We start from the raw sequence: 24,650 nt of genomic DNA, 5'->3' as shown, positions 1-24,650 counted from the left end.
CACACACACACACACACACACACACACACACACACACGATAAGAGAAAAAAAAAGTGGATTTATGCAACAATGCCGAGGAATATGTCGTTACTATGTATCTGACCTTCAAGAACCATTTTAAGTTAATCAAAATTAGTGATGCTGAGAAATAAGGACATCAGTGCATAATGACTGTGAAATTAGGAGAGAGCTCACTATGCAAATGACAGAAGAACCCAAGTGAAAAAAGGCAAGATAAACTGCATATTAAGGCATTATGTTACATAAAATTAATGCAGCATTTCTGTCTTTTGCTTACCGCTTTATTGGAAAGCTTTTTATTTCATTTAATTTTCTTTAAACGTTCATTTACAGCCATATCCGTTTAGATCGGTTTTCATATTGTATTTTTTTAATTGCAGCCAAAAAAAATAGCAAAGCATTTGCATATATCTGCAAAAAAAAGAAACATAATTTTTTTTTATTTTATTTTTATTTGTGCACTTTTGACGTTTATAATCTTTAAAAAAAAAATATTTCCACTGCTATTTTTATTGATATGCACCTTTTTATTTTTGGGGGGGAACTGAATGAATTTTAGTCTTTATTTTTTTTATTTACATCTATAAGTTACGGTATACTTTTATCTAATATATATATATATATATGTATATATATATATATATATATATATATATATATATATATATATATATATTATAAATATATTTACAATATATAATATGTATATTGTAAATATACTGTATAATTTATCAAATAAATTCTATTTTAATATATATATATATATATATATATATTTTGAATATATCTGTGTATGTGTATATATATATATATATATATATCAAGCAAGAAATAAGTGTTCTAAATAAATATTACATATTTCTATTTTTATTTATATCCTAAATATCTTATTATATGAATTAATCGTTTTTTTTTTGTTATGCATAAAGGAATTTTTTTTAATCTATTGATACACACATTCATATGATTATACAGTTTTATCATTTAAAGGAAAAAATTTTTTTTTTAAATTGTTTTTTTGCGCCTGACAATACGCCTCCCGCACGCTGGCAAATTAAACACAAGTGCGGTGATTATTTTGAATAGGTAAATTACATTCTAGGAAGCTTGCAGCCTTCGTAGCATTGTCATTAGGTAGCCGCTTGAATACAATTTGTGTAACCTTGGCCGAGACAGCCTGTCATTTTAATGTCAGTGTTTTATCTGAAGAAGACATCATCCTTTCAAATACACAGTACAGGTTCTTTAACAGAAACGCCTGAGCAGAAATGTGTTAACAGTTGCAAATATGAAATGCTATCAGGTTCATCACTGTAGCTGTTTGTCATCGAAATGTCACAGAAAACTGCTTTAATGGTATCTCACATAATATGGTGGGGGGGGGAGAATTGGAAACATCTGTACGTTGGATGAAGCCCGGGAAGCAGTCCTCAGCTGAGCAGACAAGATGATATATGCATTTCTTAGGTAGCAGTTTTAGGTCGCTGGGGAAGAGGGTCTGAAATGGAATTTGCATGACGTCCTGTCTGCATTGGCGGAGACGGTGGGGGTGACAACGGCCGGTGAACTTCCCGTGTTTTTAAGATGTGCATTTATTGTTTGCAGGTTCCAGTCTCAGTGGCTATGATGACACCCCAAGTAATCACTCCTCAGCAAATGCAACAAATCCTCCAACAGCAAGTGCTTACACCCCAACAGCTACAGGTCCTACTTCAACAACAACAAGCGCTCATGCTTCAGCAGGTAACGTTTCCCGACTCTACGATATAGTAACTCTAGTGGTAGTGAAAGCCCTTACATCCCTTCGTCTCTGTAGTAGACTTGGTAAACCCTTTTAGATTGGTTCCTTGATCCTTTATTTGCTAAAAGGGTGGGAGCACCACACATGGGACCAACTTTTCCTCGCACAAACTCCGCTTGGGAACAAGGATTGGGCTTTGCTATGCACTAAAGGTTCATGGTTTCCACAGTTGGGCCGGTGCCACATTGAGACTTTTTGTCTGCCTAAGCTAATTATTTTGGGGATGTAAGGATGAAGAAGAAACTTGAGGGAATTTTGTATAATGTTGAGTACGTCCACTGAGCTTCAAGTAATTTGGCAACATCAGAACCAGGGTTAGGGGGTCTTTAAAACTCAACTGGAAAGCAAGACTCTATAATCTTAAAAAGACTTGAGTCTCTTCACTTTCTGGTGAATGCTAGGACCAATGGTTGTGTAGTTATCCGAGGGAATGGGAGAAAAAGATGAATGTAAGCATCTTCTGTCCTACTTTCTGTGGCTCAGAAAGATAAAGACCACTGTCCATATAGTTTCATAGAGTGTTGGGTTTGTCCATTCAGCATCACCTAATTTGGCAATGGCAGAACCTGGGTAGGGGTCTACAAAACTCAACTGTAAAGCTAGAGTCAACAATCTCAAAGACTCTTCGCTGTCTGGTGAATGTTAGGACCAATGGTTGTCTAGTTATCCAAATATATGTGAGGAAAAGAGAATTGGTGGATTTGTAATTGCGATCATCTTCTATCCTATTTTCTGTGGTACAAAAACAATACCACTGTCTATATAGTTCAACTGAGAATCTCCCGACCTATCTCCAATAGAAGGTCATGATGTTTAGGCCTGTGCAGGAGACCCCTCTATATCAATCTTATACCCTACCGCAGGGGTGGGGAATCTTTTTTTTTTCTGCCAAGGGCCATTTCGATATTTATACCATCCTTCAGGGGCCGTACAAACTCTGCCCACAAAGTACATCCTGACTCTGGCACTGGTTTCAGAACTTAATCTTTCATTGCATGCCCTTCAATGTTCAAATAGTTCACACGCTAACAGAGCAAGAAGAAATAAATGAACTGGTTGTCATGAAAATACAGCTACTTGCCCAAGAATGCGGTCCCTGATAATCTGGTCGGGGACCTGATAAAAGGTCATCGAGGGCCGTAAACGGCCCTGGGGCCTGAGGTTCCCCACCCCTGCCCTGCCAGGACATATGAGTAGGGGTTATCATAAACAATCCTTAAGATTTATTGCTGGCACTGTGTAAACTCTGCAGCAATACAGACCATAGATTGGGCCAAGGGTATGCACTCCACTGGAAGTGGGTGTGGGTGCCATTTGCATTTTATTACGGGTCTTAGCAGTGACATTTGCCCTGTAGGTCTATAGACTTATGCACTCTATGTTCTGCTCTGTATGAGGGACATGTCCTCCTCCCAATTATGAGCTATTTTTCTGTATACAGTTTTTTTTTTATTCCAATGGATTCCATTTGCTTTTATTCTGTTCCTTCTTTTACTTCGGTCATCTTTTTTCTTTTTTTTCATCCCGTTTAATGAAATTTAGTGGATTAAGGTCCATGTATATAGTGGCTGGAGGTAACCGTACTTGAAACCCATCATTTTAAATGAAAGCACGCATCGAACAGGCTAGATTTACCATGTTCTTCTCCAAGGGCACCGTGTCTTTGTTGTTACAAACATAGGTCATCCCTTGCCTTATTTTAATTAGCCTGTATGGGGAAGAAGAAGGGAAAGAGAGAGCGAGCGAAAAAAAAAATAATAATGATACACCATGTTTCCTATCAGTACAATTTGTAGATTACTTTTCAAACGGCGACGCCAAGAACATCGCGAGCACGCTGAATTTATTGTCAGATTTCAAATGCAAAGGTCAGAACATTCCAGATAAAAGAATGCTATTTTTCAAATCGCTTTTGTGCCACAAGATGAAAAAAAAAAAATGCTGAATTGTCACCGTGTACACGGTAACTGACACTGGTTTCCCTTTTTTTCACAGCAGCAGCTTCAGGAGTTTTATAAGAAACAACAGGAGCAATTGCAGATTCAGCTGTTACAGCAACAACATGCAGGAAAACAGCCGAAAGAGGTAAATCCTGCGCCATGGGCAATTTTGTCTTTTCTTGGCTTGGCCCATGGGTCATGGTCGGTCTTTGGAGATCTGGTCCAGTCAGTAGTAAACCACTATACTGTGCCATAGGGAGGGAAACTGTGCAACCTGATGGCGGAGTAGCAGAATGAGCTCGTTCTGACCAGCTGGTGCACTATTGGTCTGTGTGCACCGTGGACGGCACATGGACCCATCATAGCCAGCGTGCCAGTGCACATGACAGACCAGTTTGGTCCATTTTACGGTTTATATTAGAATAATGCATCCAATGAAAAAGGTCTGCAATTTGCCGTCATCTTTTCAATATGGCAGTCTGAACCCGGTCTTAGTTCAACTAGGCCTATCTTGCGGCATAGTTTAAAAAAAAAAACAACTTTTTTTTATTGTTTGATACTTGTTTTTTTTTTCCTTTTTTTATTCTTCCCATCTTCTCATCTCAGTTCCTATTATTGGACGATGAACAATATTGGTTGATACTTATCTAATGTGTTGACCTTACTATTTTCCAAAAGGGCATGGCCCATATCATCATTGCGCGGATTGATCCATATTAGTCCAGTGGATGAACAAGCATGGGTCCTGGAAGCTGCTCCGATTGACAGCTATTTATGCCATGTTGCTTATGCATATGCATGCTCCGCACAGATGAGCATCCATGTATTTTCAGTAGGAAAAAAGGAGTAAGCTGCCACGAGACACCTCTTTGTTCTCCCAGGAAAACGAAGGGATCTCATAAAAAACTTGACGTGTCCAATCCCTCTTTCCTCCAACATCAGCTACTGGGATGCTCCCATTCATATTCTCTTGCCATAATTGGCAGTTTAGCCATAAGTATTTTTTTAGCCTCTTTTTGTAAAAAAAACAAAAACATGAATTTCAAGTGTTTTCATAACATTCGTTTGCAACAAGTTTTTTTTGTGTAAGTAAAACTTGATTTTTTTCTAGCACTTTTGAAGTTCTCTGGGATAAATGGAAGGAAAAAAAAAGCCAAACTCAAAACGTAAACACTAAAAATTCTGAAAAAACAGAAATGGCGTGTTTGTAGAATTTAAAGTGACAAGGAGAAAAAAACATTACCTTCAGCCCCTTGCTGTTGGACTATTGCCCAATGAGTGATCCCACCTTGAACAAATTTTAGATTTTTGGAACATGCAGGAGAACTTTTGAGAAAAGGGCATGATGTAAAATACTTATAGGAGGACAGGTTGGAAAAAAAAAATACATTGTTTTCTAATAATCAAATCTGTATGAAGACAACAACCTAAGTCATCTAGAAGAGACCAACCTTGACAATAAGGCTTCAGTTGGTTTTTCGAGTAATGCATCAAGTAATGGGATGATTGTCTTGTAACCTGGAAATGGCAGGCCATGTGGCCATGATGGGGGTCCGTATATGTGGGGTCTCATCGTCTTTTCTGCTGGGAACTGATAACTAGATTCAAGGGGAATTGCATTGTTAGTGAGTGAGAGATATATTTCCCGTAAGGTTAATGGAAAGAGCAGGGAGGAGAAACAAGCCCAAGACATACTTCATACTTGCCAAGAGTCCCAATTTTGCCAAGCCAGAGTCACAAATCGGGCAGCAAAACATCTTAGTAAAAAACACACACAAAAGTTGCCATTTCAAGGGCATTCCCAGGTGTTTCTGAAGGAAAATGTGACAAAATCCAACACCATAATGGGGTTAAATTTTGATCTTGCCTTGAGCCCCCCTTGTTCTTTGTGCATCCCCGATTATTGCCACCGCTGGATCTCAACTGTAGAGCCACTGATGATATCAAACAGGTTGTACAGTTGAAAGCCCAAATCCAATTAACATTTTATTCAGATCAGTCGGATGGTAAGTTGGTAAAATGTAACTGACCAATTACTGCCGTCATCGCCCACTAGACTGACGCGGTCCCATGTGGTGTGGGTGTTGTGCCTACATCTCCGATATAATGAACTGTGAAATGCGGTGTAAATAGGACAAGCAGGGCGTGCGCATTATGCTGCGGGACCAGCATATGTCTTCATGTTGCCGGCACCATTGTGAGCCCCCGCTCATCCGTCTATTCAGACCGCATTTCTGTCTTGTGCACGGAAGAAAAACCTGAAAATCGATGGTGTGTTATAGGATCTCATGTGGTAGAACTAAACAGCTATGGGGGCATTTGCTATTACCTGGACCCAAGTTTTTTCATTAAGTGGAATTATCAGATTGTGGGATGATTTATTCTCACTAATTTGCCCTTTTGTGAGATAATTACTTATATATCAATACCTTAATGCATAGGCTTTATAGGATTTGCCCGTTTCACACATCTACGTACGGACCACGATGCACAAAAGAGGTCGTTGGTGTCCTGACCTGAACTTGGCAGCCTCAGCGCCATAAAACAGCCTATAATTGCAAGAAATCTATAATCCATATATGTTATGTTTAAGGCTATTTTATGGCGGCCTGATTTTGAAAAATCAGTGACCTATTTGCGAAGCTGCATTGAAAAATATTATTTCTTTGCTTCTTGCTCCCTTTATAAAAGAAGCAATTCCAGTAAAACATACAGGGCAGGGATTCCCAAACTTTATATTCAAATATATTCTAAGGCGCTGTATGTGGAAAAGAATGAAACTCTTGAACTGGTGGACACACGAGAGGGCCCATGTACAAGAACAATTTATGTACGTGGACACAGTAGAAAAAAAAGGAAACTCCCTTGCATTAGCGGACACACGAGAGGACCCATGTGCAAGAACAATTTATGGGGCCTTTGCAGCCTAAGGGCTCGTCACAGTCATTTCTACCTCCCATCCACCCTCCATCACAAACTTCTGTAACCTCTCTAACTTTATACCCATTCGCCCAGCCCCCACTTCCCCAATCCCACTAACAGGAGCTCTGTGGAACGCTCGCTCTGTCTGTAACAAGCTTTCCTACATCCATGATCTCTTTGTTACTACCAAACTTTCCTTCCTCGCCATCACCGAAACCTGGCTCACCCCTTCTGACACAGCCTCCCCTGCTGCACTCTCTTACGGTGGCTTCCACCTTTCTCACACACCCTGCCCCAGCAGCAAGCATGGCGGAGGAGTTGGTTTTCTCCTGTCAGATAACTGCTCCTTCACCCCAATCCCACTGCCACCCTCTGTTACCCTCCCTTCCTTTGAGGTGCACTCTGTGCGCATCTACTCCCCCTCCAACTGGCTGCCATTTACCGCCCCCCAGGGCCAGCCACCACCTTCTTTGACCACTTCACCACCTGGCTACTTCATTTCCTTTCTGCGGACATCCCCACTATCATCATGGGCGATTTCAACATCCCCATTGACACTTCCCTCTCAGCTGCCACTAAACTTCTATCTCTCACTTCCTCCTTCGGCCTCACTCAATGGTCTTCTGCAGCCACTCACAAAGATGGTCACAAACTGGACCTCATCTTCACCCGCCTCTGCTCCCTATCTAACCTCTCTAACTCATCTCTTCCACTCTCTGACCACAACCTTCTCACATTCTCATCTCTCTCCAATCCATGTCTACAATCCCCACCCCACAAACTTTCACACCCTCGCAGAAATCTTAAACATCTTGACCTACATTCATTCTCCGAATCCCTCCTCCCTCTCACAGACATAAGTTCCATACACATTGTGGATGACGCTGCCGCTCTATATAACACCACAATAGCTGTAGCTTTGGAATCTGCTGCCCCACTTACACATACCACAGCTCGCAAAATCAACAGACAGCCCTGGCACACCAGCCTGACCAAAGAACTGAGGCGAGCTTCCAGGGCTGCTGAGCGCAGATGGAAAAGATCCCACTCCAACGACCACTTCATCGCATTCAAACAGTCCCTCACTACTTTCAAGACCACACTCGCCACAGCTAAACAAATCTACTTCTCATCTCTCATATCCTCCCTGTCTCACAACCCTAAACAGTTATTCAACACTTTCAATTCTCTCCTCCGTCCCCCAGCACCTCCTCCCTCCCCACTTATCTCAGCTGAAGACTTTGCCTCATTTTTCAAGCAGAAGATTGATAGCATCAGAGACCGTTTTGGTCAACAAGCCCCAGAGCCCTTCCTCCCGACTTCCCAGCCCTCCACCTCCAAAACCAACTTCTCCACCATTACAGAAGATCAACTCTCCACTCTACTCTCAAGATTGCATCTCACCACCTGTGCACTTGACCCACTACCATCCCACCTCATCCCAAACCTCACCACAGTCTTCATCCCAACCCTAACCCATCTCTTCAACCTATCACTAACAACTGGTGTTTTCCCCTCAAGCTTTAAACATGCCTCCATCACACCTATCCTCAAGAAGCCTTCTCTTGACCCATCCTCTGTATCTAGCTATCGCCCTATATCACTTCTCCCTTATGCCTCCAAACTACTGGAACAACACATCTACCTTGAACTGTCCTCCCATCTCTCTTCTTGCTCCCTCTTTGACCGCTTACAATCTGGCTTCCGGTCACACCACTCCACTGAAACTGCCCTAACTAAGGTCACCAACGACCTCTTAACCGCCAAGAGCAAGCGACACTACTCTGTTCTCCTCCTCCTCGACCTGTCGGCTGCCTTTGACACAGTGGACCATTCCCTATTATTACAGACCCTCTCATCCCTTGGCATCACAGACTTGGCCCTATCCTGGATCTCATCATACCTAACAGACCGGACATTCAGCGTCTCCCACTCACACACCACCTCCTCACCTCGCCCCCTATCTGTCGGAGTCCCGCAAGGTTCAGTCCTTGGGCCCCTGCTCTTCTCCATTTACACCTTTGGCCTGGGACAGCTCATAGAATCTCATGGCTTTCAGTATCACCTCTATGCTGATGACACACAGATCTACATCTCTGGACCAGATATCACCTCCCTACTAACCAGAATCCCTCAATGTCTGTCCACTATTTCATCCTTCTTCTCCGCTAGATTTCTGAAACTTAACATGGACAAAACAGAATTCATCATCTTTCCCCCATCTCACGCGACCCCCCCAACGAACCAAACCATTACAGTAAATCGCTGCCCACTCTCCCCAGTCCCACAAGCTCGCTACCTCGGGGTAATCCTTGACGCTGATCTCTCCTTCAAACCACATATCCAAGCCCTTTCCACTTCCTGCCGACTTCAACTCAAAAATATTTCACGAATCCGTTCATTCCTCAACCAAGAATCTGCAAAAACCCTAGTCCATGCCCTCATCATCTCTCGCCTTGACTACTGCAACCTCCTGCTCTGTGGCCTCCCCTCGAACACTCTCGCACCCCTCCAATCGATTCTAAACTCTGCTGCCCAACTAATCCACCTGTCCCCCCGCTATTCCCCGGCCTCTCCCCTCTGTCAATCCCTCCACTGGCTCCCCATTGCCCAGAGACTCCAGTACAAAACCCTAACCATGACATACAAAGCCATCCACAACCTGTCTCCTCCATACATCTGTGACCTCGTCTCCCGGGACTTACCTACACGCAACCTCCGATCCTCACAAGATCTCCTTCTCTACTCCCCTCTTATCTCCTCTTCCCACAATCGCATACAAGATTTCTCTCGCATATCACCCCTACTCTGGAACCCTCTACCACAACACATCAGACTCTCGCCTACCATCGAAACCTTCAAAAAGAGCCTGAAGACCTACTTCCGACAAGCCTACAACCTGCAGTAACCACCGATCCACCAAACCGCTGCACGACCAGCTCTATCCACGCCTACTGTATCCTAACCCATCCCTTGAAGATTGTGAGCCTTCGCGGGCAGGGTCCTCTCTCCTCCTGTACCAGTTATGACTTGTATTGTTTAAGATTATTGTACTTGTTTTTATTATGTATACCCCTCCTCACATGTAAAGCGCCATGGAATAAATGGCGCTATAACAATAAATAATAATAATAATGCTTTGGTGGTAGAAATGGGCCCTCTTACGTCTTGGACCTCGGTGCGGCCACACAGGTTGCACTAATGATATGTCCGTCCCTGCTCTCTTGGTTGGATTCGAAACCAAGACCCCAGCGCAGTAGCACAACCACTTTGCTTCCTAATCGCTTGGAGCCCTATCAAATTGGCCTTGGTGCATACGCCATGTATTTTCTTTGCCAACTGGAAATAATCTTTAAAAAACAAACAGAAAGAGACGCCCCTGCAGTTCCTTTACTAATACTCCTCTTGTCCCTGCCGAAACTGAAAGTAGCCAAAAAATCCTCGCTCAGCCAATCACTTCCTGAGGACACCATTTCTGGTGAGAAGAAATTGAACAGGAAGTGGAGACCAACCAGGATTGGGTTGGGATCTCCTAGATATCCGTTTTTAAAAGGAAATCAGATGAACACCTTGGAATATTTTGACTTTACAGTACTAAAAAAATCCTCTAACAGTAGAATAAAAATCTTGCCGGATGCCCTCTTGGCTCTCCCTCGCAAGTTGATTTACCTGCTAAACATGTCGTTGACATGGACACATACGTTCTGTTCCTGCCCATCCATTTCATTATGAGGAGTGCTCCTAGTCCTGTAGAAAAAAAAAAGGGAAACAGATTAGAAAGTGTCTAAAATGTAAATCTAACGGGCCAACAGTAATTAAAATGGAAATAGCACGAGGAGAGAAATGCATGTAATTGGGAGATATCGCGGCGCAAAATGCTCTTAGCTTTGTTTTGCTGGCTGTTGCTTTAATTCAGTAGGGCTTATTCATCAGTAGCAATTCAATGCGTGTTAATGACTCTGAGATGCAGGCATCACTGTGGACAAAGGGATGATTATTGTGCGGTCAAAAGAAGTTCAAAGACAAGAAGGGAATTTCGTTTTTTTTTTTTTTTTTTTTTTCTTTTTCCCCCTCAGAGATCCACATTCAAGAACATACAAATTAAGCCAAATGTTAGAAACCGCAGTCTGAGAGCTGACTTCAAAGTCACAACTCTGTAATTAATGAACTGCAAGCTTCAGTTTGGACAAGTCGTGGTTTGACGCACTCATAAATCAACATGACAGTTCTGTTTCGGCGGCTCAGACACCGCTTGTCATTGAGTCACATCAGATGTAAACAGTAAAAAAAAAAAAAGAGAGAGAAGAGAGTGTTAGATAGAGGAGGCGCAATTGATCAACAGAATTGGGAAAAACCAACTTTTGAAGCGCATTATTCTTGATCACAGGAAATGGCTGTAACCTCCAGAGGGTTGCGCTCTTCTTCTGCCAGTCTTTTCCTTTTTTTTTTTTCTTACTTGAATCCGATTTCTAACAGCTTTAAAAAAAAAAAAAAGAGAATAAGAATTATGGATCTTTTCCCTTGTGGCTGACAGGCTCTCGCCCCCTGTTGTTGTTTTGTGCCTCTTTGTTTTCAAAGGCATCAAATTTTTTTAAGGATCCTTTAACAATTAACCTCTTACTTGGTATATTAGACCTAGTTTTTGGATGACTGGCATGGTTGGGTTAACGGACCCTATGTCTATTGTTGTTTTTTTTTTTCTCTTTTCATTCTATTTTTTTTTTTTTTTTAGAGTGTCCAACATGAACACCAACTGATCTGCTTTTGGCCAAGATAGACAGGAAAAGGGCCTCTCCCGGTAGCGACACATTTATTCCCTGGTGTGCAGAGGAATAACCTCTTTATTAGGCCGTTTCCCTTTTACATGACTTAATGTTAAAATAACCTTTAGTGTCATGTTTTCTCATGTTCTTCGCAGCCGGAGTTCCAGATAACTGTATGAAATCACTGTAGGCATCTGTCTTTTTTAGCTTCGCCTTTTATAAGGCTCCACCTATTGGGGAAAGAACCAGCGTTTGCTGATTAACAGCATTATGAACAATCCAAATCTTTGTTGGAAAATGACCTTAAGATAAAAAAAAATACAAATTTTTACTGATAGTTTTGGGTTCACAGACCCTTGACGAAGGAAATATACTGAGAGGCTTTTGCGTTGGCGGATGGAGCATGAATTATTCATGGTCATCTTGGATAATTTTTTGATAGTTGTGCCTGGCAGTTGCTTTTGCCATTTCTCCTGTATAGGGCCGGGATGTATACTGTTGTCCATCCTTGTTTTTAAATATACTACCTGTAAGCGAGAGGATGAACAATGGATCATTGAGTCTTTTGTATGCCCTTATGATGTTTTAGAAAGATTGGAGGCAGTGTAATTGATCGTAGATGGATGAAGGTGGCCAATGGCCATACTCAATAGATCAATGTCTTATGTGTTTCATGGTGTCAACACTCCTTCCCATTGGATGTTGGATTTTAACATGTTTGATTCTTTGGTTCTTCGGGAAGTTTACCCACCTCCTGAAGGTGTAAGGGCTCTTTCAGACGTCCGTCATCATCAGTCCGATCTTGGATCGTAATGTACGAACTGGCTGTTTGTCTCAATGACTCCAGCATGACAGCGTAATATATTTCTATGAAGCTGTCACAATCTGTTCAGAAGACACATGGTCAGTCCGTGCGTTGCATTACACTGATGGCTGAATGCCCTCTCGATGTTCAGACCACATGCACGCTCAGCCATACTAAGTATGCATGTATGTGGGGTCAGGAGGAGCAGCTGTTGGCCAATCAAGCATTCGTAGGACAACTATCTAAAGTGTATGTCTAAGTTTATCTTTTTTATGCCCCTTTGCAAAAAGACACTGATTGGACCCTCTCTGTTGTTGGGAGAAAAATGGAAACTATGCTGCAAAAATTCCAAATAATACCACCATTGAGTGGAACAAAATAATACCTCCATACTTGTACCAGAATAGCACTACTATGCTGCCAAATAGATCACGGTACTAACATAAGAATTCCCATACAGTGCCCTAAAACTTCCGCCGTATGCTGCTGAAATAAAAGCACTATGTAAAGACCATACAACCCCAGTCTGAGGGTACTGTGCGAGGTATCAGAGAATTGTCATCTTCTTGAGGAGCCAGGTGAAGGTCCATAGATGGTGACAGCCCTATGACATTTAATGCTTTCTTTAATCTGGCCCTATGTCTAGTGCAGAGCTTTTTTTATTGGTTGAAGAGTCTTCTATCACATTCATTGACCTTTTTTGAAAGTGATGGTCGCTGGTGGGGTGCCAGTTGGGACACCATCAAACCACTCTGTCTTAAGGCTCCCATACACATTAGGCTAACGTAGGCCGAACCTGCTAATATTAAGGGACTCAGTCTATAGTCTAATATATGATGGCCTCCTGACTCTTCCACAATGGATGATGTCAACTTTTGGATTGCCGATCATTTTGTTCTTGGTGAGATATGCTGCTGCCAGAGGAATCGGACAGATGCTCTCTTGTAGAGCACACCGAAGTGCCCGGCTGAACAAACGGTCTCTTATATGGAGAAGTCGGAAGAGATGGCCCCAGCTGAATTATTGGTCAAACCATTATTCAGATGCCAGCTATCTATTGTGTATCAGGTCCTTTAGCACGGTTACTTGTGTACTGAGCCACGGCAGCAGTCTTTACCCAGGGTAAAGGAAAATTCTAGCCAGGACTCTTTATATTCCAGATGTCTTCGGCATCTATCCTACATCTTGTCATGTTCGGGGCAGGCAGTTGATTAAATGCATCCTTCAACATCTATAGAGCCATACTTTACAATCCTCTGTTATCATCTTACTTTTCCTGTGCCGGGAGCACTAGGGAATTACAGTCACTGATAGCCGACATGTCCATCATGGAACGGCGTCTATCCTACAATTGTACATTTACAGTAAGATGATTCAGCAAGGACTACAAGAAGACAGTGCCGAATTATGGGGAAACCATGCAGCTGTTGTAGTTGATAATTAGGATCTAGGTTTGTTGTTTGGCTGTGAGGACTCTCGCCCAATTAGCAGTGTGTTTCAGGTCTCTTTTCCTTAACCTCCATTGTTAAATATGCAATTCCCTCAAATTTTTAATTGATGGCCAGTTTCCCCGGTAGAATGGAGACTCACATTTTCTTCTTTCCTAGTTGACTTTGCTTTATTTGTCTTTCATGTAGCTTGTTGAGCATATTTTTTTGCTTGTGAGGATCTGTGGGATTTAAGGCCTACACCTTACCGAAAAGTCAGACGATCCGGTTAATTTCAGCTGTGAATGTATATAGAGGTCTCCTGACTCTCCTCCGACAGATCATCAAACATGTTAATTTTTAATGCCTGATCCTTTGCCTTTCAGGGGTGATAGGCTGAGTCCGGCAGCAACTAACTTCCTTCTACCCTTGAAAAACACTCAAATGCTAAGCCAACTCAAGCACACATGTGTATAAGGGAGTCTGGAAATATAGTTGTTTGTTGGCCAACAGCTATAGAAGTCACATGGACTTGAGAATATAACTTACTTCATTACCTGAAGTATACATATAGTATATCCTTGACTACTTTACACAGACCTTTGTTATATGGCTGCATAATAAAGATCAACTTGTTGGAACCTCTTTTCGGTTAAACTAGAGCAAGGCCCATGGACTAGAGTTATCTGGACACCTATTGAAGGACATTGTAGGCAGTATGTATATAGTCACTTGCCAATACCACATCTTCCACAAAAAAGAAGTCTCCTCCTCCATTTTTTGAGAGTTGAGGGTGAGGGTTGTCAAAATCCCTCGGCCCAATTCAGTTTAGGCTTTGTAAGGCATTTCTGTGAAAGGGATTGTAGAAATTATCCTCTATCGATAGGATAGGGGATAACTTCCCGATCTTACGGTTGGGGTATCCCCAACAATCCCAGGTACAAGGTTCTGAAAAGCTCTACCTGAATGAAGCAGTGGTCGAACATGCACAACTCCACTCCATTCATTCTCTATCAGACTGTTGGAAATAGCCAAATTTTGCACTTGGCTTTCTCTGGCAGTCTGGTAAAGAATGGAGTAAGTGGAGGTGTACAAGGTCAACCTCTTTTTCATTCAGGGGTAGCTCTGCCGAGCTCTGTTCTTGTGATTGGTGGTGGTCCCAGAGGTCAGATGTTATGATCTGGTGGCCTAGGAGCAGCATGGGACGTACTCTGGAGAAGGTGGTACCTGTACTGACCGCAGATCCTGAACTTAACACCGCAACTAGAAGTAGCTGTGGAATGTACCAACACTCCCTGGACAACTCGACACAGCCGGAGGACTAATTACCCCTAGAGATAGAAAAGGGAAAACTATCTTGCCTCAGAGAAAATTCCCAAAGGATAGACAGACCCCCACAAATATTGACTGTGAGAGGAGAGGGAAATAACATACGCAGACTGAAATCAGAATTTAGCAAAGGAGGCCACTTCTAGCTAAATAGAAAGGATAGGACAGAGTACTATGCGGTCAGTATTAAAACACTAGAAAATATCCACCACAGAAAATACAAAATCTCCACATCTAACTAAAGACGTGGAGGGTATATCTGCATCTCCAGAGATACCAGCTTGGCTGAACAAATCCTTATACAGACCAAGCTGGACAAAACAAAACATGGAAAATAACTTGAACGATCAGGCCCACAGCATGTGGACTGCAAAAAACAAAGCCAGAACTTATCTTTGTTGAAATGAACAGCAAGCAAGAGAGACCAGGCAGGGAAATGAATCCTCCAGGAAACAATGGATAACTGGCACTAACTAAAGGGTCAAGCAAGACAGCAGCGCTACCAATTATAACCACCGGAGGGAGCCCAAGAGCAGAATTCACAACAGTCAGACCACTAGCTATTGAATATCTATGCCCTGTCCAAACTTTGGTACAGTTCTCTTAAGCTACTCTTAAAACGTATAATCCAAAAATAAGTTATTGTTTAAATCAGGTTTTTATATTAAATATGTTTTAATTAATTGCCGTTAAACTTTATTATTTTTCACGTTTTATTTGGTTTTGATAACTGCAACATAAGGTATCACATCACACAGGATTCACCTTTCACAAAACAGTGATTTCACATGGCGCCTCCTCCCACTCCCTGCACAATCACCTCTGCACAGGTCCCAGAGCATGCTCAAAAGCACTTTCCCATAGAATTCAATAAGTCATCTCCAGACCACCAGTTCCCATGTTCCACAGCTGTGGTTAAACATATTTCTGTACAAAGTAGAGCAGAAGTTCAAGCAGCATGGCCGCCCCCATACAGAATATATATATATATATATATATATATATATATATATATATATATATATATATATATATATATATATATATATATATATATATATATATATATTACAATCCTTTAATTTAATATGAATGAGAAAACTGTATATGTTTCAATATCTGCTTCCAATTAAAAAAAAGAATGATGTAGATGATACATTTCCTTTAAGAATATCTGAATGCACTACCCTTTAAGAAGTCTGTCCATTTGAAAATTACAGTATCGACATGAAATAGAAATTCTCCATCCTAGGTTATCAGAAAGCAAAGAACAACCCGCCACATTGTCCTCTCGCAATATGACAGTTTATGTTAGGCAGTAGGGAGTAACCCAAGAAAGGAAAACAGACCTTTGACAGGCGCTTAAGGGAGGGGAGCCGAACTGCAAGTTTTATCAGGATATTTCAGTATTTTAACACTGGCTACTGACCTGTCAACAGAGCCGTGCAGAGACCTTTTTTGTGAGCATTCAATTGTGAGAAGTAAACAGAAAAACTTGTATCCTGTGTTTGGTAACTGGGTGGGGAGCGCAGTTTGGCAACATAGATTCTTCTAAACTTTCATGGACAATGCGTCCTGTATACTTTTATATCCTGCCTTTTAGTAATGTGGAAAGCCTCGGTATTAACCTCGGTACTGATAGACACATGATCATTTCTGAGTCCCCCGTTCTGAAAAATGTGTTTTCATTATTAGGATCTAGCGCCAACTGTCTACATAATAACGATTTTGTTTTCATTGATTTGATACATTACCAACTTATATTTATTGGCTGCAGCTTTACAGGCTGTAGCTTTATAGGCTGTAGCTTCATGGTCCAACAGTCCTGACACATCATGGTTACTCTGTGACTTCTGGAAAGTAACAGTCGAAAAAAATCCTATAATTTTCTCAAAGCGGTACAAAGTGGCTAATATAATTGAAGTTTTATTTCGACTTTTTAAGCCATTTTACTTAAAATATAATCTATAAATGGGCTTAGATTTTAGAGAAATATAAAGATTTGTATAAGATTAGAGGTCCTGCTTTTTTTTTTTTCTTTTTTGTTTAAACTCTTTTTTTATAAACTTTGTCTAAAGTCACGTTCAGTATTTGGTCAGTATTGTACATCCGTATTTGTAAGCCAAAACCAAGAGTGGGTGGTAAATACAGAAGTGGTGACGTGTTTCACTCCTGATTTTGGCTTTTCCTGATGTAAAATACTGACCAAATACTGAACGTGTGAACGTGGCCCAAGGGAGTGTTCACACTTGAGTTTTTGGAGCATAGACCGATCTGAAATTCCAAGTATTAGTGGAGTGTTGAGTTTTTGAAGAGGATTTTTGGAGAGTTTCCGCTCTAAAACTCAGAAAAAGACTCTTGTTGCCAACTTCGTGTCAGGAGATCCGTGGCCAGTCCGTGCATTGTGGTCTGTACTAGGATCGTAATATATGGACATTTGGGTTCAGCCTAAGAGTCTGATAAACGTTGGTGGCAATATTAGCCCATGGACAAGAGTGGTGCTGTTTCTTGAAGAAAAAAAAAAAAACAAGGAAAAGAAACTCTAATTTTATACCCCCCACCAGAAAGAGGACCAATCACCGGGTTAAAAATAATCCAGATTTTGCTTCTCTTTTATTCCCGCCATTTCCCAAGTATTCCACTTTTTTTTTTTTCAAATCCACCGTAAATTTCCAGAGATAGGGCCTTTTTATTTAGTGCTACCATTGCTCATATGGTAACTATGCAGAGCAGCCTAAAGACTCGCCCCAGTGGATCCTAAAAATATGCCCCAGAGGATCGAGTGACCACTGCCCCCTTGGTAAAGTGTATCCAATGTAAAAGGGCCTATATCTCTGGAAGCATTGTGGATTCAAAAGCAAAAAAAAACCCAGAATATTCAGGAGAGCAACAGGATTGAAATAAGAGCAAACACTATTCATTTTTTACCTTATTAATATATTCCATTGATTTTTCCTTTGGATTCCCTCCTTTAAAAGATTAATCTTGTCTACATACATTACATTGCTCTAGATCCCACCACTGAGCTCCAATATTGATCTCCACAATTTGGGACTTGTCACCACTAGTGATGAGCGAGTGTGCTCGGATATGGTGTTATCCAAATATCTTGTATGTGCTCGAATAATATGTTTGAGTCCCCAAGGCTGCATGATTTGCAGTTTTTATACAGCCTCAACACATGTGGGGATTACCATATTACTCGAGCACGTCCGAGATACTCTGATAACACCCAAGTAGTGATGAGCGAGAATAGTCGTTGCTCGGGTTTTCCTGAGCATGCTCAGGTGGTCTCCGAGTATTTGTGACTGCTGAGATTTAGTTTCTGTCTCTGTAGCTGAAAGATTTGCAGCTGCTAGACAGCTTGAATACATGTGGGGATTCCCTAGCAACCAGGCAACCACCACACGTACTTAGGCTGGCTAGCAGCCGTAAATCATGCAGCTATGGAAACAGAAACTAAATCTCCGAGCAGTCACAAATACTCGGGGACCACCCGAGCATGCTCAGGAAAACCCGAGCAATGAGTATACTCGCTCATCACTACACCCAAGTATGCTTGGATAAGACGATATCCAAGCTCGCTCATCACAAGTCACCACCTATTCTCCCTTTTCCCCAAGACTGCTTCCAGGAGGAATTGCATGCATTAGTTGATCACACATGCGCCATTTTTTCTCCATTATGGCACCGTAGACGGTCGAGCGCAGCACCGTGCTTGGCTATCTTTGAATGATGCATCAGAACGAATGCATGACATGCTGAAACTTTCCACTCCTCCTGGGCGTGATCTTGGAGCCAGTGAAGAGTAAGTCCCTTATTGTGGAATTTTTGGAGCTCACACTGATCTAACAATTATCATCTATCCACTTCTATAGACCAGAATGGCATCCAGACAGTTGAAACATCTGTAGGTAGGATTTGCCATCGATTGCACCATTGGGTAACATTCTTCATGTGTGTTTTTTACAGTCAACACCCAACCCTATAAATTATATTTGCATCATTATAAACCCTTCTTTATGCAAACCAATCAGTGGCCATAAATGTCCAGATCTGAGATTTTCCAACTTTTCAGTCTAATTTTCCATCCCACTGGAAAATACAGTAAATCTTTTCTATGTTCTGCTCTACAGAAGCTGGAGACTGCCCGATCTAGCGGAGAATTGTGGTCTTCAGCTTGAAAAACAGATTACCGGTTTTGGTTCTTTCAATTTACATATGAAATTTGTCCTCTTAGACAATGGAAGTGTTTATAAAGTGCTATACATATACATTCATAGATCCATACATCATCCTTATCATATCAGTGACCCAAATCGTCTCCTGCGCTCTTTCCCCATTTGTCATATGTGCCTCTTATTACATTTTACACACTTATTTCGAGTAGCCTCCTCGGAATTAACTTAGTCCTTTTCATGGCTGCGCGGTTTATAAGCAGCTGGGTTTGGGACTATTTATTCATCTTCATTGAAATGTACAAGAGTTTCTAAAGATATCCGACCTTATTTGATAGGATTATACAGAAGATTTTTAGGGAGGAAGAACTTCACGAGCCTCATGTCTATGAAGTTTGTCGGATTTTTTTTGTCCAGGTTTAACTTAGAAATCTATTCATCCTATGAACAGTATCTACGGCTTCCTTTTCATACAGGTGGTCACGTATTAGTCAACATCTCTCCAAAACACTTGTTGAGCACCTACCCTGTGTAGAGCCCCATTCGGCCACAGTGAAGAAGAGTTTCAAAATATTGAGCATTTTAGAGTCCCCTAAAAATGTTAAGTCATTCCTTGATACAGTAACACACTTGTCCGTAGTCTATCTAAGATATTGAAATATTCAGTTGCTGCAAAACGTGCCACAGATTTGCAGATTTCACCCATGCTACATTAAAAGGGGTGAAAAAATGGATCGTAAAATCCACTGGGGTGGTTGGATCTTCACAGATAAAATCCACAGAGGATTATCCAAAGCACCTGTATTCCCTGTACATCTACTACGAGCTGCAAAACCAGACACCAACGAGAAGATTTTCGCTCTTCTGTTACTTCCACAAACGGTGCCAGGACCTGCTGCCAGTGAAGCTGCTCCTGATCTATGTTCACCACCCCGCCATACTTGTCAACAGGCCACTTCTTGTTCTTAGACTTTGTCCACATGTCCAGTTGTCATTCCTTTATAATGGTTCCAGCTTAAAAAAAAATGAAATGGAACAAAAACTCATGCACACTTTCCAATTTGCATCAGTTTTTGTTTCATATATATTGGATCCATTTATTTCTAGTGGTGTCCCTGAGGTATTCAGTGCTGGTGCAGTATGTAAAAATGGATCCATTAATGGGTGACGTAACAGGTGACCAACATTCTCATAGGCTTCAACGTTGGAAAAGTTGTGGCCAGACAAAAAAGTTCTGCAGGCTTGTTTGACTGCAATCCATCCAAAAACCTAAAGACATTTTTAGGACATTTCTGCCCCATTCAAATGAATGGATCTTGTACTGTAACATATTTTTTCAATTTTTGTCATCCCAAAAATGGATCCAAAAACTGATATAACCAATGGATATGTGAACATAGCCTTAAATTGGCTTTATAGAATCAGCGCCATTCCTGACCATACACTCTGCCTGGTCGCTGCAACTTAGATCCATTCCCGTGTATAAGACTCTACGTTAATAATTCCCATTGTTCTGCACAAGATCCTAAAGATTATAATCTGGGTCTGCTCGCTTCTACATCGGCAGGTGAGATGGGCCCGTGACGTCATGTCTACAATTATTTGCCAGCTGCTGATATCTGTAGACATGACATCACTGATACCGCTCACCTCCTAATGTAGATGTGAGAATAGCCAAATTGCTCCTTTTACATCATGGACACCAAAGGTGCCTCACAGGGTACTATTGACCCTAATGGGCTGTGTTCAGCTTCCGTCATGGTGTCTAATAAAGTCTGTTGAGGTTCCTTCCTTGATTCTAATGTGATCTGTTGAGAGAGGTTCCTTCCTGATGTCTAATTGGGTCTGAGTTTCCATCATGGTGTCTAATGGGTTTGTTGAGGTTCTGTCCTAGTTTCTAATAGGGTCTACTGAGTTTCTGTCATGGAGTCTAATGGGGTCTGTTGAGGTTCTGTCCTGGTGTCTAATGGGGTCTACTGAGTTTCTGTCATGGTGTCTAATTGGGGTCTACTGAGTTTCTGTCATGGGGTCTAAAGCGGTGGTTGGTTGAGGTTCTGTCCTGGTATCTAATGGATTCTGCTGAGTTTCCATTCATGTAGTCTAATGGGGTCTACAGAGTTTTCCATTATGGTGTCTAATGGGGTCTGTTGTGGTTCTGTCCTGGTGTCTAATGGGGTCTACTGAGTTTCCGTCATGGTGTCTAATGGGGTCTGTTGACGTTCTGTCCTGGTGTCTAATGGGGTCTACGGAGTTTCTGTCATGGTGTCTAATGGGGTCTACTGAGTTTCTGTCCTGTTGTCTAATGGGGTCTGTTGAGATTCTGTCCTGGTGTCTAATGGGATCTATTGAATTTCCGCCATGGTGTCCATCATTTTCTGGAGAAAAATTTGTACAGCATGTTGTTCTGCTCTATTTTTTGTCTAGTAATTTTGGCTAGAGCTATGGCCATTGAGGAGTCGACGCATTTGTGAACAGAGCCCAATCGAATTGTAACTCCAGACTCAACCCGTAGACATGAGTGCCGCTGTTCTGGACACAAGCAGACATTTTCTTTCACCACCCACTTCAGACACTCAGGACATTCAAAACATTGATTCTTCTTCATCCAAAAGCCTTCCAAAATCTACTTTCGAGTCACCTTCTAAACACTCCGGCAGTCGTCTAAACAGTTAATCTGCTTTCTCCTGGCAGATCTGCTTGGAGTGTATAAGATCTCCACCTTGATATTATTCCCAGCAGATCGGGGATATTAGATAATTTCCTTCTATTTATTGTACAACTGCACAACGTTATCTCTCTATCTCCTGGAATAATTACGGAGGAAATCTACAGTATTATTATTTTGTGAGTTTTTTCTTTTGCTTTTTTTCTTCTCTTATGGCTGGCACAATGGGAGAAAAAAAAAGTAAGCCCGACACTGGTGCAATGTGTTGATGTTTGAGACAACAAAAGTTTTTTTTTTTTTTTGTCATCCTCCCATTGTTCAATAAATAACTTTAAAAAGATACTTATCAAGTAAAATGCCTCGCCTGGGTGTCCTCGAAGAACAAAGGGAACAAAAAAGAGGCGAATCGAGAATGGAAACTCTACTTAGCGGTAGTCATTGCATCTGTCTAGAGCCCGGAGTAGTGTACTCTCCTGCTCAAGTAAGATGTTGTTTGCTAAATTATGAATGTGTGTAATTAAAATCGAGTCGCTGTTTCTATGAAAGATTTACAATGTTATTTCATCGTTTGTCATGGCTAATTAACAATATTAGATGAAGTTTTTCTTCTTCAAAGGTCTGATTTTTTTCTCATTTATTTATGTCAGAAGTGATAAACAGAGTACTTAAAAGCATCTCGGGCGGTGTGCTGAGAAAAGCAGCGTGTTCACTTAACACCTCCAAGGTTCACGGTTCGAATCCCAGCGGAGACAGGCGGCTACGTCTCTTGCGCTGAATATAATTAATGATTTCAAAGTAGCCAGTTATAGGATTTTTTTTATGTATTAGTTTTAGAAGGGTAAAAGGGGCGTTTGGTATAAGCAAAGTGGAGGCCAAAAAAAAAAAATAGTTCACCTCCACCTTACCTGGATTATTAATATTCACCTTAAAGCTTTTTTTCTCATTGCGTGCGGTAATTATTGATTCGTTGCGTCCTCGGATAGATTTCTCATTGTGCCGCAATATTAACAGACCACTTTGCACTCAGGGTACTTTTCTCCAACTTCCTGAAGTTGAGCGGCCACACGTCAAGGTTGGCATGTTCTCTTTCTCCCTCAGGTCAGAGTTTTCCAACCTTGGTGTTTCTGAGAAGTTCAAGGGAAACTATCATCAGAAAATGTCCTATTTAAGCCAGATTTTTTTTTTATAAATGTAAAAAAAAATGTAAAAATATTAAAAATACATTACGAAATGTAATAATCTTGCACTTTTCACACTGGCTGCTAGAATTTGTACAGTCTCTAATTTCCTGATCTTTCAGGAAGAGTTTTCAGTGGGCTCCTTATCAGCAGAGTCAGGACACTGGATCCACCACATCTCCCCCTGCTCCCTCTTTCTTCACAATGTCCTTTTGCATAACCTCATTATAAGGTGAAATTTTCACACTAGCAGCTAGAGCTTTTAGGCTATGTTCACACTTTGCGGTTTTTGCTGTGGATCCGCAGCGGATTTGCAGCTGCGGATCCGCAGCAGTTTTCCATGCAGGGTACAGTACAATGTTACCCTATGGAAAACAAAAACCGCTGTGCCCACTTTGCGTTTTTCCGCTTGAAAATCCGCGCGGATTTTCTGCGGAAAAAAAGAAGTAGCATGTCAATTCTTTCTGCGGATTCCGCAGCGGTTTTCAACCTGCACCAATAGGAAAGTGCAGCTGGAAACCCGCAGTGGAATCCGCAGTTGAAACCGCACAAAAAACCGCAGTGAAAACCACCGCGGTTTTGCACTGCGGTTTTTCTAAATCCGCAGCTGAAAAATCCGCAGCAAAAAAAGGAACGTGTGAACAAGCCCTTATAGTCTCTATCTTCAGTCTTTCAGGAAGAGTTTTCAGCAGGCTCCTTGTCAGCAAAGGCGGGACACAGAATCCACCAATCACAATAGGCGACGCCACGTCTCCACCTGCTTTACATTGACTTTTGAACATGCTCATTAGATTCTTCAATACAAAAGATAGGGTCAGCCCCATGTGGCTACTGTTCATGTGTTATTTCCTGAAACAGGAAGTGAGAGCCAAAAATAAGCCTGTATTTAAAAAATATATAAATGTTTTTAAATGATACATTGAACACAAAAACCTTTTTTAAACAATTGGTAATTTTCCGTTGATGGCTGCCCTATAAGCTGGCAATACACATATGATATCCGATGGTATAGCGCCCATTTGGTCTTTAGCTATCTCTCTTAACTCCCCCATATACAGTAACATTCAGCCTGGCCGAGTGTTCAAGTGTTTTTTTAAAGGGATAGCAGAGAAGACCGCTGACAGATGTCACTGGCAATGGCTTATGTCTCAAAGAACAAAAGGGTCTGGAGTTAAAATTCAAAGTGCCCCATCTTTATCTCCCCGACATCATCTGTCCGGTAAGAACCGGGAGGCCTCCATACACATTAGACTGTTGGCCGATGCCTACGATATCAGTAGGTCCAATGTGTAAGGGGACCTTTAGTTAGGTACTCTTTGGAAGTTGACGGGCGACACTTGTACAGTTGGGGTGGTGTGGTTGTAAGGATTCAAGGTTTTCTTTGCTACAAAAAAATGCATCAGAAAACTCTGCTTTAAAAACAATGTTCCCATCTGGGATAGGAATAAATGTTCAATAGATGCAGTTCCAACCACATGGACTATAGACATACTGGTTGCATCACTAGTGTAAACCTGGTCCATCCAATCTGACCGACCAACGATCAAATAACCATAATGATCTGACAACTCTCTTGGAACGTTTGAAGACTCTTGGAAGAGTTGGCAATGTTTCCCAGAA

The 24,650-nt window shown here is 41.5% G+C and overlaps 1 protein-coding gene and 1 long non-coding RNA gene across 21 annotated transcripts in view; one reads left to right on the top strand and one right to left on the bottom strand.

Annotated features, from left to right (window-relative positions):
• The window catches only part of LOC143787453 (uncharacterized), a 32,457-nt gene extending 9,508 nt beyond the window's left edge, over positions 1-22,949 (bottom strand). Inside the window, exons 1-3 of one of the 2 annotated variants that reach the window (XR_013218372.1) lie at positions 22,777-22,949; positions 10,355-10,432; positions 6,193-6,312 (exon numbers count right to left, since the gene is read on the bottom strand). This is a non-coding gene — a long non-coding RNA (uncharacterized LOC143787453). Of the gene's footprint in view, positions 1-6,192; positions 6,313-10,354; positions 10,433-16,438; positions 16,521-22,776 lie in introns of those variants that run through there. The other variant, XR_013218373.1, reaches the window with a different exon arrangement.
• FOXP1 (forkhead box P1) overlaps positions 1-24,650 on the top strand; it is a 734,927-nt gene that overhangs the window by 611,580 nt on the left and 98,697 nt on the right. For 11 of the 19 annotated variants that reach the window (XM_077276201.1, XM_077276197.1, XM_077276196.1 and 8 more), the window contains 2 exons: positions 1,628-1,765; positions 3,819-3,908. In XM_077276201.1, the coding sequence (XP_077132316.1) occupies positions 1,628-1,765; positions 3,819-3,908 (228 nt within the window). The remainder of the gene's footprint in view (positions 1-1,627; positions 1,766-3,818; positions 3,909-24,650) is intronic. The other 8 variants (XM_077276200.1, XM_077276211.1, XM_077276210.1 and 5 more) reach the window with 1 other exon arrangement.

This window comes from Ranitomeya variabilis, chromosome 8 (assembly GCF_051348905.1).
Source record: "Ranitomeya variabilis isolate aRanVar5 chromosome 8, aRanVar5.hap1, whole genome shotgun sequence".
NCBI lineage: Eukaryota > Metazoa > Chordata > Amphibia > Anura > Dendrobatidae > Ranitomeya > Ranitomeya variabilis.
The sequence above is the reverse complement of the archived record's forward strand: the minus strand, read 5'-3'. Positions and strand labels throughout refer to the sequence as shown.